General features: G+C 40.3%; 2 protein-coding genes across 2 annotated transcripts; one reads left to right on the plus strand and one right to left on the minus strand.

Moving 5' to 3' along the window:
* The first annotated feature begins 1,012 nt into the window (after nucleotides 1-1,012).
* On the plus strand, nucleotides 1,013-11,585 carry LOC115361242 (antagonist of mitotic exit network 1 homolog (S. cerevisiae)). The gene is made up of 7 exons (XM_030054615.1): nucleotides 1,013-1,131; nucleotides 2,768-2,900; nucleotides 4,819-4,948; nucleotides 6,802-7,019; nucleotides 8,768-8,824; nucleotides 8,927-9,038; nucleotides 10,493-11,585. Exons 1-7 carry the CDS (start codon nucleotides 1,106-1,108, stop codon nucleotides 10,558-10,560), a joined length of 744 nt encoding a protein of 247 aa, XP_029910475.1. The 5' UTR covers nucleotides 1,013-1,105; the 3' UTR covers nucleotides 10,561-11,585.
* A 304-nt stretch (nucleotides 11,586-11,889) lies between these two features.
* Nucleotides 11,890-14,479, minus strand: etfbkmt (electron transfer flavoprotein subunit beta lysine methyltransferase). Its single transcript, XM_030052735.1, is given in 4 exon segments — nucleotides 11,890-12,611; nucleotides 13,339-13,469; nucleotides 14,003-14,141; nucleotides 14,144-14,479. Coding segments are annotated over 4 exon segments (756 nt in total). The 5' UTR covers nucleotides 14,280-14,479; the 3' UTR covers nucleotides 11,890-12,261.
* Nucleotides 14,480-15,956: the final 1,477 nt, after the last annotated feature.

Here is a 15,956-nt window from a genome sequence, read left to right on the forward strand (position 1 = left end):
TAAAATAGATTAAAATAAAATGAATCAATGAACATACTACTTAGACATACGTGATCCAGAAGAAGATATATTAGAATATTATGTCTTGTTCTTGTAGCGTGTGATGCTCTGTCTCTCCATGGGTCAACAATATATGCTCCCATTAGGATTAAATAAATAAATACATACATTATAAAAGTTTATTTTTAGGTTGTAGCCGGTGGGTTTCTTCAAGAGAAAGAACTATAATTTGAGGGTGTAGAATAATTTAGCCCAGTGTGAGTGGGTGAGCGCAATATGGAAAATGTCTGGGCGTGGGAAAGGGGTTTCTGCTGAGATAGGAGCAAATGGCAAGAATATTTAAGATTGATGCAACACTGAGAAATGTGGCCAAGATCTTATTAGTCACAGTGAAAAGAGGAAGAGGTTAGAAAGCAGCTGTGTAAAACTGCCCTACTTCGGTACACCGCCTGTCCAGATTAACCTACCTCCTATTTCATTATCATATATTATGCATATAAAACCTAACTACAGCTGTCAGCCTTTCTGTTGTGTGTGTGTTTGTTTTTTTTTTAATCCCGTATTTCCCTCTGAAATCAGTCATCAATTTAGATAACAAAACTTGATTGTTGCCTTGTGTTTCATTCTATTTTTTATTTTTATTTTGCAGAAAAAACATGACAATCGAGATGAGAGAACAGTGAATAAACTACACCGGTTGACATGAATTTTATTTCACGATTTACTTCACGAATGTAGACAATGTAAATACACAAGTATTTTAAACTAGTTTTATTCAATGCCAGTATCATTTTTTTACTCGTTTTTGTTTGTCGCAATGTTGAAAATACCTTAAATAACCTATAAAACACAGATGCAACAGGCTTATTGAAAGCAAGGCACTGGTGATGAGGATTAAAACTGAGTGTAAATTCAGATGATTAATTTAAAAAGAAGTTCTCAATTTTGGCATGAAGTAATTCAATAATTCCAATAGTTGGCGCAATAACAGCCGCCGTGAAATAAACGAAGAAGAAAACGAGACGCAGAAGAAGAAGGAGCAGAAGAATATGATGTAGGGCGAGATAACAACAACAACAACAACATAAAGCGACGTGCCACCAAAATGCCTGTGGATTCGCTTTTTGACATGTAAGTAACTCCACCTGGATGGGTTTATCTAAGTTAACAAGTCATGACACTCTGTTTTTTTTTACAGTAAAAGCGGCTCGACGTAGCAGAGCGGCTTATTAATGTGTCTAACGATGGAAAACCGTTGACATTAGCTGACCGTTAGTAAGCTAATTTTTAACGGTAACGTACAGACAGACGAAATGTCCCGTTTTATGATGGTCTACTGTAAATTCAACAGGTGCTGCATACATGAAGGAAACCCACAGGCTCTCATAACCTTCAAATTTACTAACATTTTTTATATCAGTTTGACCACAGCAATTAAAATCTCCAGAGGATTTATGTGGTAGTATCTAACTAGCCCTCGAAATAAAATACAGCCCACTTATACATCAAATTTCCGTGGGAATCATGTTTCTCCCTCCCAAACATCACATTAACTATCACTGGTTCTCTCTCTGGTACAGTGGTTTTGGTAGGTGAGGCCCTAAAGCAGACGTTTTTTGTTTGTTTGTTTAAGATGATAAATAGCATGTTATAGCTCCTCAGTGTCATCCAAATACAGCTGAAACGCGTGTGTTAAATGTTGATGTTTCTCAGGCTGTATGTTTTAGACAGCACAAACAGTCCGCGGGTCAAATAGACCTCAAAGAAACACTGATGGGTACCAGATGTGTTCAACATGTTCAAACATGCCATGTTTATTTTATGTTTATCCATTTGTCCCCATTAGATTAGAAAAAGTCATTACATATGAGGCAAAAAAGATGACAATTACGTGTTTCCAGAGGTTAATCGCGGTCAAATTAAAGCACACGTGAAGGCAAACAACCATCTGCCTTAAAACATTTAACACACACGCCTACAAGTTGATTATCTTCCTTATGCCAAGGTGATTTGTGAACAATATAAAAGAAAGGGGGAACCATATGAAAACTTCCATTGGTGTGTTTTCCCTCCCTGTCATTATGTAGAGGTTGACTAATACGGATTTTTAAATGCTGATATATTAGTGATAGTTTGGTGCAGGAAAATGATAGCCGATGTAAATACAACATCTATCTATCTATCTATCTATCTATCTATCTATCTATCTATCTATCTATCTATCTATCTATCTGTGTGTGTGTGTGTGTACACACACACACACATATATATATATATATATATATATATATAAATGTGTGTGTGTGTGTGTGTGTGTGTGTGTGTAAATAACAGTTCATAACAGAACAGAACAGTTCATGAGAGCAGTGAACAAACTGCACTGGGAAAAATAGTTTTACAGGATTTTTATGTCATCATTTACCTTATGAGTGGCATTTGTGAATTATACAAAAGTCTGGCACAAAAGTCAGACAAACTTAAGTGAGCTCATTGATCAGTATCCCAGAGCCCTGTAAGTGCAGTTTATACTGAAAGAAATAGGTTCTGTAAAATACTGGTTCATTGACAAAATAAGTGGAATAATAGCATTAATGTTATTTTGGCCATGTTACACAGCCCTGCCCACAGTCATGTCCTTAGAGGTTGATCTTTTCCAGATTAAAATTTATGCAAAACTAAAGTGTATGCTGCTGATAAACATGAGTGACCTGCACATGCTGTACAAACTGCTCAGTGCCCTCTCCGCTTGCTGCTCCTTGTCTTGCAGCTGTGTGGAATATGTGGCAGACACTGCAGACAGCTTCCTCAGTGGCATTAGGAACTTACCTGTGGAAATAAAGGACGAGCTGGTGCCAAAACTGTCCACAAGAATGAAATTCACCAATGAGAACATCAGTCAGGTATGCCCTGCAGGCGCAGACTGAAGTGAGAAGAGTCAGAAATGACTCTTAACCCTTGATTTTCCTCCCCGGCCTCATCAACATTTGTCCTCCACCAGGAAGCAACTTGGAAGGAAGGGGGAAAAGGGAATGAGAGGGTAGAAGAGATCCTCATCGTTAGAGATGAAATATCAGTTAATTGCCTCAAGCCAAAATATGTCCTTTAAAATAAGATTTTAATGCGTCTTGTGCAAGTTGGCAAATTTCAAGTAAGATAATTTAATTAAAGCAGCAGCTGATGATAATTCTCATTTTTGATCTATCCATCAATTTACCTACCTACCTACGTACCTACCTATCTCTCTTTCTCTCTCCTTTAGTCTGACCAAGCAGCCAAAAAACATTTTGGAAAGATAAGAAATGGGGCTAGGTGATATGGACAAACACAAATATCGTGATGTTTTTGACCAGATACCTTGATATCAGTATTGTAGGAATGACTGTTGGTGCTTTCATAAGACATTTACACACAATTTTACACACAGATTTTGCTGAATAATCAGCAGTAATGTGAATATGATGACCAAGCAGTTAGAGACAATGATAAAACAGCTAGAGCAGGCTGTAATGACACCTTTAAAACCAGGAAAAGACGTCACTTATGCCATATCACAATATTACAGTATCTTAAATCCCAGACAATATCTAATTTCATATCACAATATTGATAAGATAATCAGTATATATCGTTCCGCCCTAATAAGAAATGGAGAAAAGGAAGCAGATCTTAGGTAAACGGTAAACCCTCTGAGAAACTCAAAATTGAACCACTTTTATGTCAAGCATAATTTTCCTTGATGATTCAGATCATTAGTGTTTATTAAGTTACTGATTTGTCTTCTGTGATGCTTTGCCTTATCTTGATCACAGATGGGAGTTGAACTTTCCATGCAGTCTGCTCAACACAGTCCCAATCAGTCCTTTACTTCCATGTTAATCTTATTCAGGGTTTGTTCAGATCTCTTTCCACCATACTTGTGGAACCATCTGGTCCTTTTAAACCGAGCCAGGTGGTCGACTTTGCCAGTGAAGAGCAGAACAACTGGAGCTGAATAGCTCTATCTAACAAGCTTAGCTGCCATTAGTTATATGGAGGGAAATATGATGTTTACTGCACCAGGTCCATAATCCAGCCATCACTTGGGTTATCTAGTCAAGGAGGCTCTTACTGAGCTTTTCATGTCTGAGTGTAAAGCTCATTAAGACCATGAGGCCATGGTCTCCTTGATATGACTTCACCGGGTAGATGATTGGGGAAAAAAAAAAAAGATTAAATTGATGATACTGTGTTTTTTACCGGGCAAACATTTTTTTTCTTAGGACTAGGCCTATGTCTGGAAATTACGATTTGCACACCATGGCCACACCACAATACTTTATTCTTAACAATGTTTTGTCACATATTTTATCTTTATCACATTGCCCCTCAGTGTCACCTCACCCATACCAACATAAATGATTAGCTTTATGTTGCTTATGTTTATAAGCTTTGTTAGCTTTACAGCAGCTTTAAAGCTGTTAAATTCCACTGTTCAGTGGGTTGAACAGTATGTACCAAGTGAGTATATTGTTTTCAAAATGAAGATGCATTATGGCACAGAAGTGGGAAAGGCAGTTTTAACCAGTTTGAGAGACTGATAAAGACAAAAAAAACTTTTTTAGACTTTAGAGAACTTTCTTAAAGAACCAAGAACCAAGCTCTCATTGTAAACCATGAGCTGTCAAGCATTTCGAGAACATGTCTCAATTTCACATGGTGTGAAGTCTGAAGGGCTCAAGGAAGTATCTCAAGGCTATCTGCGTCATTATGTTTCCTCTTGTGTTACTAACGAAAGGTAATGGTAAAAAGGCATTTCTTGTTCTTTAATCTTGTTCTCAGCTATTGCATCCAGGAATAAAGAGCCTAAATCTAGGATACTGCCAAATTTCAGACTTGGCTCTCCAGCAGATCTGCTGTCCACATCTCAAGACCATAAACCTGACTAACTGTCGAAGAATCACCTCAGCAGGTAATCTGCTAAATTTAAAGGGGAACACCATAGTATTTAGAATTTATTTATCTGACACAGTCTAGCCTAATCCATGAATCCATAATGGAAGAGTGTTTTGTAAAGAGTGCTGGTAAATCAGAAACCAAAGAACAACGACTGGATGATGTGATTATCAGGAGGTAAATCTTATGCTGCCTCATAGAGAATAGCAATAATACCGCTAATGCTAACGATGCTAATAAATCCAGAAAGGTGGTAGGGCAGTTTTCTTGGGGTACAGACAATTTTTTGATTTTGATAGTTTTGTAAAACTGATCAAACAAGATATATCATGGTAGAAAAACTCAAACATTCTGTGTTATCTTATTGCAGAACGGGCTGTGCATCTGTCTCAGATTGTACGTTTTAATGACATGACAGAAACAAGTTTTATATTCTTTGTTTGTGATTTTGGGGCTTAGTTTTTCAAGACCTCATAAGCCGGCTTTCCACTCTCACGCCAAATGTGCTACAGGGTGCCATAGCCAGTTGTGTTTTCATTGTCACTTCCGGTCTTTGATCATGCCTCCATGGGGCTGTCCATAAGCTATGCGTACGCATAGCTTATGGAGGGTTTGCGTAACAAATGCGTCCCTTGCGGGCCCTCTGCGACTGCCGCGTCTTGCCACGTACCTCCCAAAAATTGTAACTACGCGTTGGAACTACACAGACCCCCCACACAGAGTAAGAGCTATGATTTGTCCGCCGAACTACATAATTTCCGGCATTTCGCCCTTGCAGCTTCACTGCCTGCTGTAGTACCACATTCCAGTAGTTTTCACCTCACTACTTTGCACCATTTGTTTGTATTGACTTGCACATTCCAATAGTTTTCACCTCACTACTTTGCACCTTTTGTTTGTATTGATTCAATTCTTTTGCTCCATTTGTCCTTAACGTGCACATTTCAATTCTTTTACACGTTGTTTTGCACTTTGTTTGAGAGATAAAACAAGTAAGTTTTCTAAAAAAATGACTCTTTATTTACAATGCCATATATAAGGTTTTTGAAAAGGCTTGTCAGTGTAGGTAACAATATGATAATAATATATTGGCGGGGAATTGCTTAGCATACTAGATCGACAGGACGCAGAAGCATGAGAGGCACACACCATCTGCGTAGCAACTGCGTGCACGCGGCGTCCAGTGTCCGCAGAACCATAAATCGGCCTTTACCTGGCTTTGGGCAGGGAGACGGTTCAGCTGACAAGACAGATGTCGGCACAGCAGCTTGCTTTTGTAGCAGAAAAATATCAGAGAAAAGAAAAATGGAGAACAACTGGCAGTGCTGGTCAAACATCATAAGGGCTCTGCTCACTATCTGGGCAGAGGTCAATGTCCAGCATCAAATGAATGGTGTGTGCAGCAATGAGGATGTTATGTAATATATAGTGAGAGAGCTGGCAGTGGTGGGGATCCAGCACACAACCAGGCAGGTCTGTGAAAAACTGAAAAATTGAAGTCTCAGTACAAAGCAGGTAAAGCACATAGCACACAAAGTGGCATGTAGAGGTAATTCTGAGCCCAAAAAATATCAACACTGTAGAGGGTAATAAAGATAAGAGAGCTCATAATGAAGAACATAAATCAGTTTACTGAGATTTACCCACCTTTCACATTTTAGCAAATCATTTAGATTTTAGTTGTTAGGGTTGAATATCTTTTGAGCAAAAAGGGCTTCTCCATGCCTCCATGTTTGTTTCTTGTCCAGCCAGGTTGCATTGTTTGACAGGATTTGAATTTGATATTTTCAAAGGCATTGCTCTAACTGGTTAATAGCCACCGTGTCATGGCAGTCAGCAGTCATTTCTCTCTCCATCCCTCCTCGGTAGGTGTGATTGCTCTAGTCTCTTCCTGTCCAAACCTAAAGGAGGTTGATCTGAAAAACTGTGATGGAGTGACAGACGAGGCGGTGAGCGCTCTGGCCCACACGTGCAGAGACCTGGAAGTCCTCAGTCTCGAAGGCTGCTCCATGGTCGGAGATGCCGCCCTGCTGGCGCTGGCGGAGAACTGCAGGCTTCTCCATGCTCTCTGCCTTTCTGGAACACAAGTACTCTCACCCCACAGCTAAAAAGGACATAGCTTGTTTTCTGAGTGCCTTTTACTTTTCTCACAGTCATTTATTTGTACTGAGCCACACTATTGTCTGCTAACTTTTGCTTGTCACACACAAATTGGCATGCATTTGCTTTGTCTTAAAAATTTCTTGTCCAAAGATGGGAGCTAGGGATGGGACAAAATTGCCATGCTGACCCTGGATTGATTCTTTGTACATATTTTTATTTTGTGGAAAAGACATTGCTGCTTAGAATGCGACAGATGACAGGGTGACTGAAAGAAGAATAGTAATGATAATAAATTTACTAGTGCAGTGTTATAGGAAGCAAACATAACAGGGACTGACAAAGACAAAACTAGTGATTCAATGCTGCATGCTTTAAATAAAAAGTTTCAAAGAGCTGTGGCTTTGATAATTTAGAGGATAGAGACTAGTTAGACTAGAGCTGTGTTGAAAAGATCGATCCTCCGATTTTGAATCGATCTTCATCTAAATTCCCATGGATCGATCTGTGCGCCGAAAGATCGATCTTTTAATATATATATAAATGCTGTTTTTGTGTGGAATATGAACGTATGTCTAGGGAAAATTACATGGAGGGAAGCAAATCTGGGTGGCACAACCGCTCCAGTGGTTTCACCTGCACCACCAAGAAAAAACATTACAACACCTGCACCGGCACCGCACGAGTCCAAAACGCAGAGAAACTCTCCGGGCTACCGCAGCGCACCGACATAGATTGCGTACAAAGTGAAGAGTTCCCACTCTGTGCTATTTTTACTGGCTAACAGCAGCACACTGGCTTAGCTTGTCTATTCAGAGAAGAGGTATCACTTCGGCTTATTTTTCAAACCATGTTATCACATGCATACTACAGCTCATTCATTGGTAGCTGAATTGTTAGCTCTGTTTGATAAGTAATTTACATTTTTAAAACAAATAATAATTTAACATATTGTTAAATTATTTGACTCACGCTTACTGGTAACCATCTACTCCTGCAAGATAATTTATTATGTTCTACAACTCATAAACATACACTAACACAACATACCAAGTCTGGGCAACAAAAGGTGGTCCTAGCCTTTTTTACCAGTCTTACAGCCATTTTAATTATCAATACCTATATTAATCTGTTGTCAAATGACACAATATAATAATAGTATTAATGTCTTGCATAACTAGACAGGCATGTAACTCAGTAACAGCTCAAAATGCTTTTTAATAAAACTAACCAAATCAATATCGGATCGAATCGGATCGGCAATATCAGATCGAATCGAATCGAATCGAATCGAATCGGATCGGATCGAATCGTGATAATCGATTCTGAATCTTGTGAATCGGAATCGAATCGATTCTTGAAATCTGAAACGATACCCAGCACTAAGTTAGACATGAACAGTGCTGTATGCAAACTGTGCCGCAGAAAAGTCATGTGTTATGGTAATATGACCAACGTGTAAGCTCCTATTGCCCATATCAGGTTCAGAGAAAAACAAAACACTACACAGTTTTTGTTTTGATGCTTGGTGCTGCAATAAATGTTAAAAGCTCAAAGTAAATTTTACTGACATGCTCATGATATCTTAAGAAGTATGATTCAGTGATTTTTCATAATCCAGTGTTTCAAAGAAAGAAAAAAAAGAAAGCAACATTTTCATGGGTGTGATGTATGACGTGTATCACAGAAACACCCAGCCACATACTGATCACTAGGCTGTTTTTATGATTTGCAGGTTACAGATGTTGGCATCACTGGATTTGTTACAGGGCTTTGCTCCAAAAATTTGAATGTAAGTAAACAATTAATAGAGATTTCAAACATTTAGTGAACATCTTAGTGAGAGAATGAGACTGTTCTAAATGTTTAACAAATGTAATTGGATGTTTTGCAGGAGCTGGGCTTGTCAAGGTGTCCCAACTTGACTGATGAGTCTTTTGAGGCTGTTATCACAAATTGCCCCAAGCTCAGTACGTTTCTCTTCTACGACTGTCCTCACATGACAGGTAAGCTTCATGTCGTCCTCAACGGTCCACAGAATTAGCAGCCTTATTGCAGCAGTGACCAGGGCAGTGCCGTCGTATAGGGGGGAAAGGTTATGACAATTCTAAGGGCCCATGGCCCACTAGGGCCCACACACAGTTAAAAAAGTAACAATGAATGGGGTAGAGGGGCCCACACCGATATTCTCTCAGGGGGCCCAGAATTCCTAGCAACTGCCCTGGACCAGGGAAATCATGCAAAACTTTTGGCCAGAAAAGTCAGAGCCTCTGAAATTTATGAGATTACTTTGTTGAGCAACCAGACACCCTGATAATGTAGATGTAGCCTTGGCGATTTTTTTCAAACTAGAATATTCCCATGTGGAAATTTTGAGAGTGCCTCGGATTTGAGTGTACTTGCCACCCTTGCGACCGGCTGGTCATGTGGTAAACCACCAGGCCTATGCTGTTTGTAGGTTGTGTACTCTTATCGCTTTGCTCTTATACTAATTCTCAGTGTATCTTAAGTTACAAAGAACATTAAATCCCACCGTGGTGCTGAAAGTCAGGCCAGACAATGCTGACCAAATACCTCTATCAATTTTGCAGCGATATTGTAGGGATGACTACTTTCACAGAATATTTACTCAGTGTGAATTTCGATAAGGAGTCATCAGTAATGCATGACAGTGTAGCAGTGCCATTATAGAGATTAAAAAAAATTACAGTGCGGGGGGGGGGGGGGGGGGGGGGGGGGGGGGGGGGGGGGTAATATTCAGATAAAAAAAAACTCAGAATTTCAGACATTAAAGTCATTAATTTATTCTAAAAAAAAAAAAAACAAAACTCAGATTCTAAGATTATAAAGTATACAAGTATGTATACGAGAGAGAAACTTCACACACTGCAGACCGCTCGCCATGTATCAGGCCTGCAGCTGATGACCTCCTCAAGTTATACTCTGCAATGGGATTCAGTAACAGTAGTAGTAAGGAAATCCTGGTGAATTTAGCCCAGAATCACAATATTGTTTTCTTCTGAATAGACCCAAGTCATGGCAATGTGTCCTCAAAGTAGGGATGGTGGAGATAATATTGTGATTTGAGGCTGAAATGACTAGGATTTCCTTGTTACTAAATCCGATATTATAAGAAAAACTGTTTCTTCCATTATTTTTCTCGTAAATCTGTGACTTTATAATCTCACATTTTTTTCTCATAAATTTCTGAGTTTTTCTCGTAAATTTACCACTTTAATCTCAGAGAAGAGTCTGAGTCCTGTCCCCCCTGGCTCTGTGATTTTTTTTGTTCTCCCTACAGTGAAACTAATCTGCTGTTGTAATGTGATGACCAGCCAGGTAGGGTCAAATAATAGAAAAGCTAGAGCTCAAAACTTGTTTGTGTCCTGTTGTGATCACTGATAATAATTAAATTTGACCTGACTCTGCCGTCAGTAGCTCCCTTCTGCTCCTTTCACAGGCCAGGCGTGGGTATCCCGGTCCAACTGCAATTTAAAATTCATGGCGTGGTCAGTCGATTTCAAATGAGGAGCTACAAGATGCACACTGCTGGAAGTAACACAGGCTGCTGGGACGACCTCTGCTACATGAAAGGTGACAGAAAACCGTCTGTGCTGGAGAACAGGCATGTGTTTTACTGTGTGAAGAGTTTTCCCACAGCAACACATCTGAAAGCATCATGGTTGTTCTCTGAGGTGTACGTTGTTTGCATTCTGATGTTTGGTCCTCACGTCAGTTCAATAGGACAAGATATAACTGTGTTTTAATGGTAGCACTTTATTTTACATCCTGCAGATTACAGCATAACTGTTTTGTAACAGGGTAACAGTCAAATCCTGGGGAATTAAAAGAATAACAGTTTTGTAATAATGATGGACTTATGTTGTAATTAAGGGGTAACTCTTATATTTATGGGGTACAAACAAAGTAATTACAAGGTAACAAACCAAATCCTTGGGAATTACAATTTTGTAATGTTGAGTGGCTTATTAAAAAGTAATGATATGACTGTTTTCACACTGACCACATACCAAAAAACAAACACAGTGTAGTCACTGTGGGGCTTGTTCCCTAACTTCAAGGCTGGAAATAAAGTGATGCTTGTCACCCCGTAGTTACGGAGGCGTTACTCTGTAATTACACCATAATTACTTAGTAAAAGCCCTTATTATTACAAAATATTACAGGTCATTATATCGTGTGTGTGAGGGCGGTTGTTGGTTGTTGTTGTCCTCTCTGTCCTTCCCCCAGCGAACAGAGTGGTGCTCCAGCCATGTTGTAAACTAATTAACCATTTACTGCATGAAGTTAAGCTTTTACTACTTAAATATCCTTCACAGCTGTGATAACGTTCAAGGAAAAGGTTGCACAAAGACGAAACACAAGTTAAGAGAGTGGTGTGAAAGTGGAAATAAGTTTTATTAAAAATCAGCACTCAATTTCTCTCTGACAGTTGTGTAATGTTTACAAAAATAACATTGTTTCAGACTTTTTTTGCACTGTACACTGTTTAAGTGAAGCTGTTTTTGTGATAAATAAAATTCTGTAATAGCCTTGTGAATCCTTTTATGAATTTACAAAGAAACAACTGCATTTGTGATAGGTCAGAAAAAAGAATATATATCTGTATATCTATCTATATATCTATAGATATAGATATATAGATCTCTCTCTCTCTCTACATATATATAGTTATCTAGATAGATATCTATATATAAAAATAAAAAAATATGTAGATATATATCTATATCTATAGATATATATCTATATATAGACATATCTATATCTATCTATATCTATCTATATATAGATATAGATATATCAATCTATATATATCTATAGATATAGATATAAATATTTTAATATTTCCTAACTTTCTTACCTCAGTGCAGTGTGTTTTCTACATTCTCTGTTTGTTATGGCTCTTATTTATTGTACTTCAGCCCTGCAGACTAAATATAATAAATGTTCATTGTTGCTTACTGCATATTCACGTTTTGTTTTGACATAGGCCTACTTGCAAAGGCAAAATCTCATCCATCTCATAAAGGAGACATATAGGAGAAAATAACAGGAGACAGAGTTGGGGTTAACCCACCGAAAACTGAGTCGAGTGAACCAGAGGGGAAACCATCAGAGAAGCAGCCCTCTCACAGTCTCATGCCGCGGTTTAAATCTGACACATGTCCCCGTCGGCATGACGGATGACATTAAATTGCAGACCAGCTGTCAGAGGTCGGGGTGGTAGCGCCACACGGAGCTGCAGGTCAGGCCATAGTTCTGCTCCCTCACCGACTCGGGCAGCTCAAACCGGGCCAGCCGCTGCAGGCGCCCTCGGATGCGGTGCCCCTCAAACTGGGCTCTGCCTGGGTCTCCGATCAGCACCTGGCTGCCGTGGGCTTTGACGCAGCGCCCCAGCCAGCCGTGGAGACTGTCAGCCAGCGCCTCGTCGTAGAACATGTCTCCCAGGAGGATGAGGTCAAAACCCGGAGGCTCTGAACCGATCATGTTGTCCGTCACACAAACCAGAGGCTCCAGGCCGTTCAGCTCGCAGTTCATGTGGGTGGCAACCGCAGCGACTGGGGCCACGACAGGCAGATTCAGCATGTTTCATTTTACTACACCGGTTTACCAAATAAATGAAATTAAAAATGTTTTGGAACTGAAAAGACAGCAAAATAAGTCAATAAGTCAATTATTTTATCTGTCAATAGGCTGAAATTAATCTATCCTGACTGAGAAGACGTTTTAGTCATTATTCATGAAACAAAATACCAAAAAAAATCCTGGTTACAGCCTCATAAATGCTAGGACTTGCTCACTTTTCTCCTCATCCTCATAAGGAAGAAAAGAAAACAAACAAACAAACAAAAGAGATTATTAACTTTGATGCGACCCAACAGTCATATTCAGTGACAGCAGGGGGCAGCTCTGGATTTGATTGGCCGGGATAATCAGAACCTATTCTTCTCCTAATCTGGATCAAACATCATAGACTGTCAGACTGGATCATGATGACCCAGTTTTACAGGATCAGGACTCCCAGATCGATCTGGATTTGGAGTACGATTAACACCCTCTATATGGCCGTCTGCTGGACAAATACTGACTTGGTAATGAAAGAGAAATCCTTGATAAAACAATCTTTAGGAGACAAGTTTTTATGGTCCATGTATTCAGACAGCTTGCAGTGACTAATAAGTAAAGCAGCTTTTTTTGTTAAAATGGTGAAGATCTCGAGTGTTTTACGCACACACCTGAGCCTACGTACGTGCGTGTGTGCGTGCGTGTGTCTGTGTGTCTCACCGGCGTCAACATCATTTGCCACCACACGAGCGGCTCCACTCAGTTTGGCAGCGATGGCCGCGGCCCCGCAGCCGCTGCCCACATCCAGAACCGACCTCCCGCGAGACACGGCCGGCCGGTCCAGCAAGTACCTGATGTCAGAAAAATGTGCTGCTTATCTTAAACGAAGTAAGAAGGAACAGAGTGTCAGTGCACGATGTTCGCACATGGCGTTCTCATGTGTCTTGTTGTTCGTGTTCGCTCTCACCACAGAACGCAACTGTAGCGTCTTGCACTGCACCCAATTTATCTTACTGCCCTCCCAGGTGAGTCTCCATAGCAACAATGACGTGTATGACTGGACAACAATCCCTCACCGACTCGCACATACATAAAGACTCACATGCTCAACTTTTTCTTCAGATAACTCTGTACTGTTGTACTGACCTGTCTCCTTGCTGCAAGAAACATAAACACAACTGCTTTGACTTCGGTGACCCCGTGTTCATTTTAGAACTTTCCCAACACCTGACCACAGACAGGCAGACAGGCAGGCAGGCAGGCAGGCAGGCAGACAGACAGACAGACAGACAGACAGGTGAGGAGAGGCACATAGACAGGCAGAAGATGAGGAGAACCAGGCAGCAGACAGGCACACACACAGACAGACAGACTGACAGCCCACCTGCTCAGCGCCTGGCCCCCGGGCCAGTAAATGGCCCAGTAAGGCTCAGTGAAGGGCCACAGCTCCGGCCGCGCGTGCCAGAATGTACACTCCGGAGTGAATAATCTGAGTTTAATCTCCGGCGTGAGGCTCTGCTCCCGACAATCTGTGTGTTCTGCTCAATGAAGCTTCGGAGCTCCCGGCCGGAGCTGCAGCTCCGCCCGCCGCCGCGGCTCCTGCTGAGGCTTTCCAGACGCAGCGCAGCGGAGCGCCGACAGACAGCTCCCAGCAGCCCCATCACGGCCAGCAGAGCCACAGTGCTGGGATTATCACAGTTATCACATCAAATCTCTCCCCGCATTATCAAACAGGGCATGCCTGTGTCTACTCGGATGCAAAACAGCGCCGGACACAATGTCCAGCGCTCTCCTGAAAATGCAGCACGCATCTTTTGTTCCGCGAGAAACAGTTCCTACTACCTTTTTTTCTTCTTCTTTGACTTTAATGGGGGTTAAATATCAACGTTTATTTTGTCACAAGAATCATGAACACTGGCTGCTGCGACACCTGGCCAGGTGAGGTCTGCTCTCATTTCTTACCTGATGTAATGTTAGCTGCTTTCAAAATAACAGTTTCACTCCCTTTCTCTTCTTTGGGGCCTAGGTCAAGTCTCCAGGAGTTATCTCGGCCGTGCGGAGTGACAAAACAAAACGACACAAACAAACAAACATACTAACAAACAAAAATAAAACAAAAAATCTGTTTATTTACTTATTTGTAACAAATTTTTAATTTTAAATTCAGCATTTTTTTTTTTAAATAATTTTTTAGGTTAAGTCCTTAGGCGTTATCATTACCAGTGTGGAGTGACCAAAAAAAATAATAAAAATAAAAATAAAATGCAATGAAATAAAAATAAAAATGAATGAATAAAAAATAAAATATAATAAAATGCTAATACTACTAATAAAAATACAAATAAATAAATCAACTACTATTACCACTAATAATAACAATAAAAATAATGATCATGATAATAAAACCAAAATAATTAATTACTTTTGAGAAAATGTCTTTAACCTCTAGTGGAGCAGGCTGTTTGACAATAAATTTATTGTTATTATTTATTAACATGATTCAAAGGGGGCTGTGCTCTACATGTCAGAATGAGCCCATGTGGCATGTGAACCAGTGGTTCATATGCTGTTGTTGTTGATGGAGGAGGAGGAGGAGGATCAGGGTTCTTCCTCTCGTCTGTCCTCAGCAGACTGTGAGATGGTGAATGTGCTGAGAGGCCCAGAGCTGACCTCAGATCTGGGCTCCAGATCAGCTCCAGAGGTGCACTCGTCTGGTTTCTCCCGGCGGCCGCCACCTTCAGCAGCCCTTATTTGTCTCCTTGTGGTTTTTACCTCATACAGCCCAGTCCTCTATAACTAGTACAATATTGACTGGACAATTGTTTTACCTATTTTTCTGTCATATCCACAAATCTACAAAACTTATTTCATTCACTCAACCACTGCCTACAAGTTACAATCCACCTTAAATTAATGTTTAAGGTGGTTGTTAATGTTAATTTACCGCATTTATTAATTAATTCATTGTATTTGGTCTAACAAATGCTGTCTCCTGATATTATACCTGAACATCTGGAGGAAACAGAGCATATATGTACCTTTTACTGCTTGGGATGATGCATGTATGTACCTATTTGGCACTGAAAAAGGTTACACATTTACCTTGAGCTCCAGTATTTAGCCCTAGGTGGACAGAAATGGACTCCGACTTTATACCCCTGTTTCGACATTCTGTCTCAGGCAGCCTTTTGGGATCCCTCAAGCCTGAGATTTTTACATTTCAAAGATTATTTTAAGTCCCGGGCTGCCGAAAAGGGTGACGTGACTATGCCCAGAGATTAGAGCCCAGAGAAATCACATTACCTTCATCTTTTCACACAGTCTGCTTCGCAACAGAC

This window comes from Myripristis murdjan, chromosome 6 (assembly GCF_902150065.1).
Source record: "Myripristis murdjan chromosome 6, fMyrMur1.1, whole genome shotgun sequence".
NCBI classification, from domain to species: domain Eukaryota; kingdom Metazoa; phylum Chordata; class Actinopteri; order Holocentriformes; family Holocentridae; genus Myripristis; species Myripristis murdjan.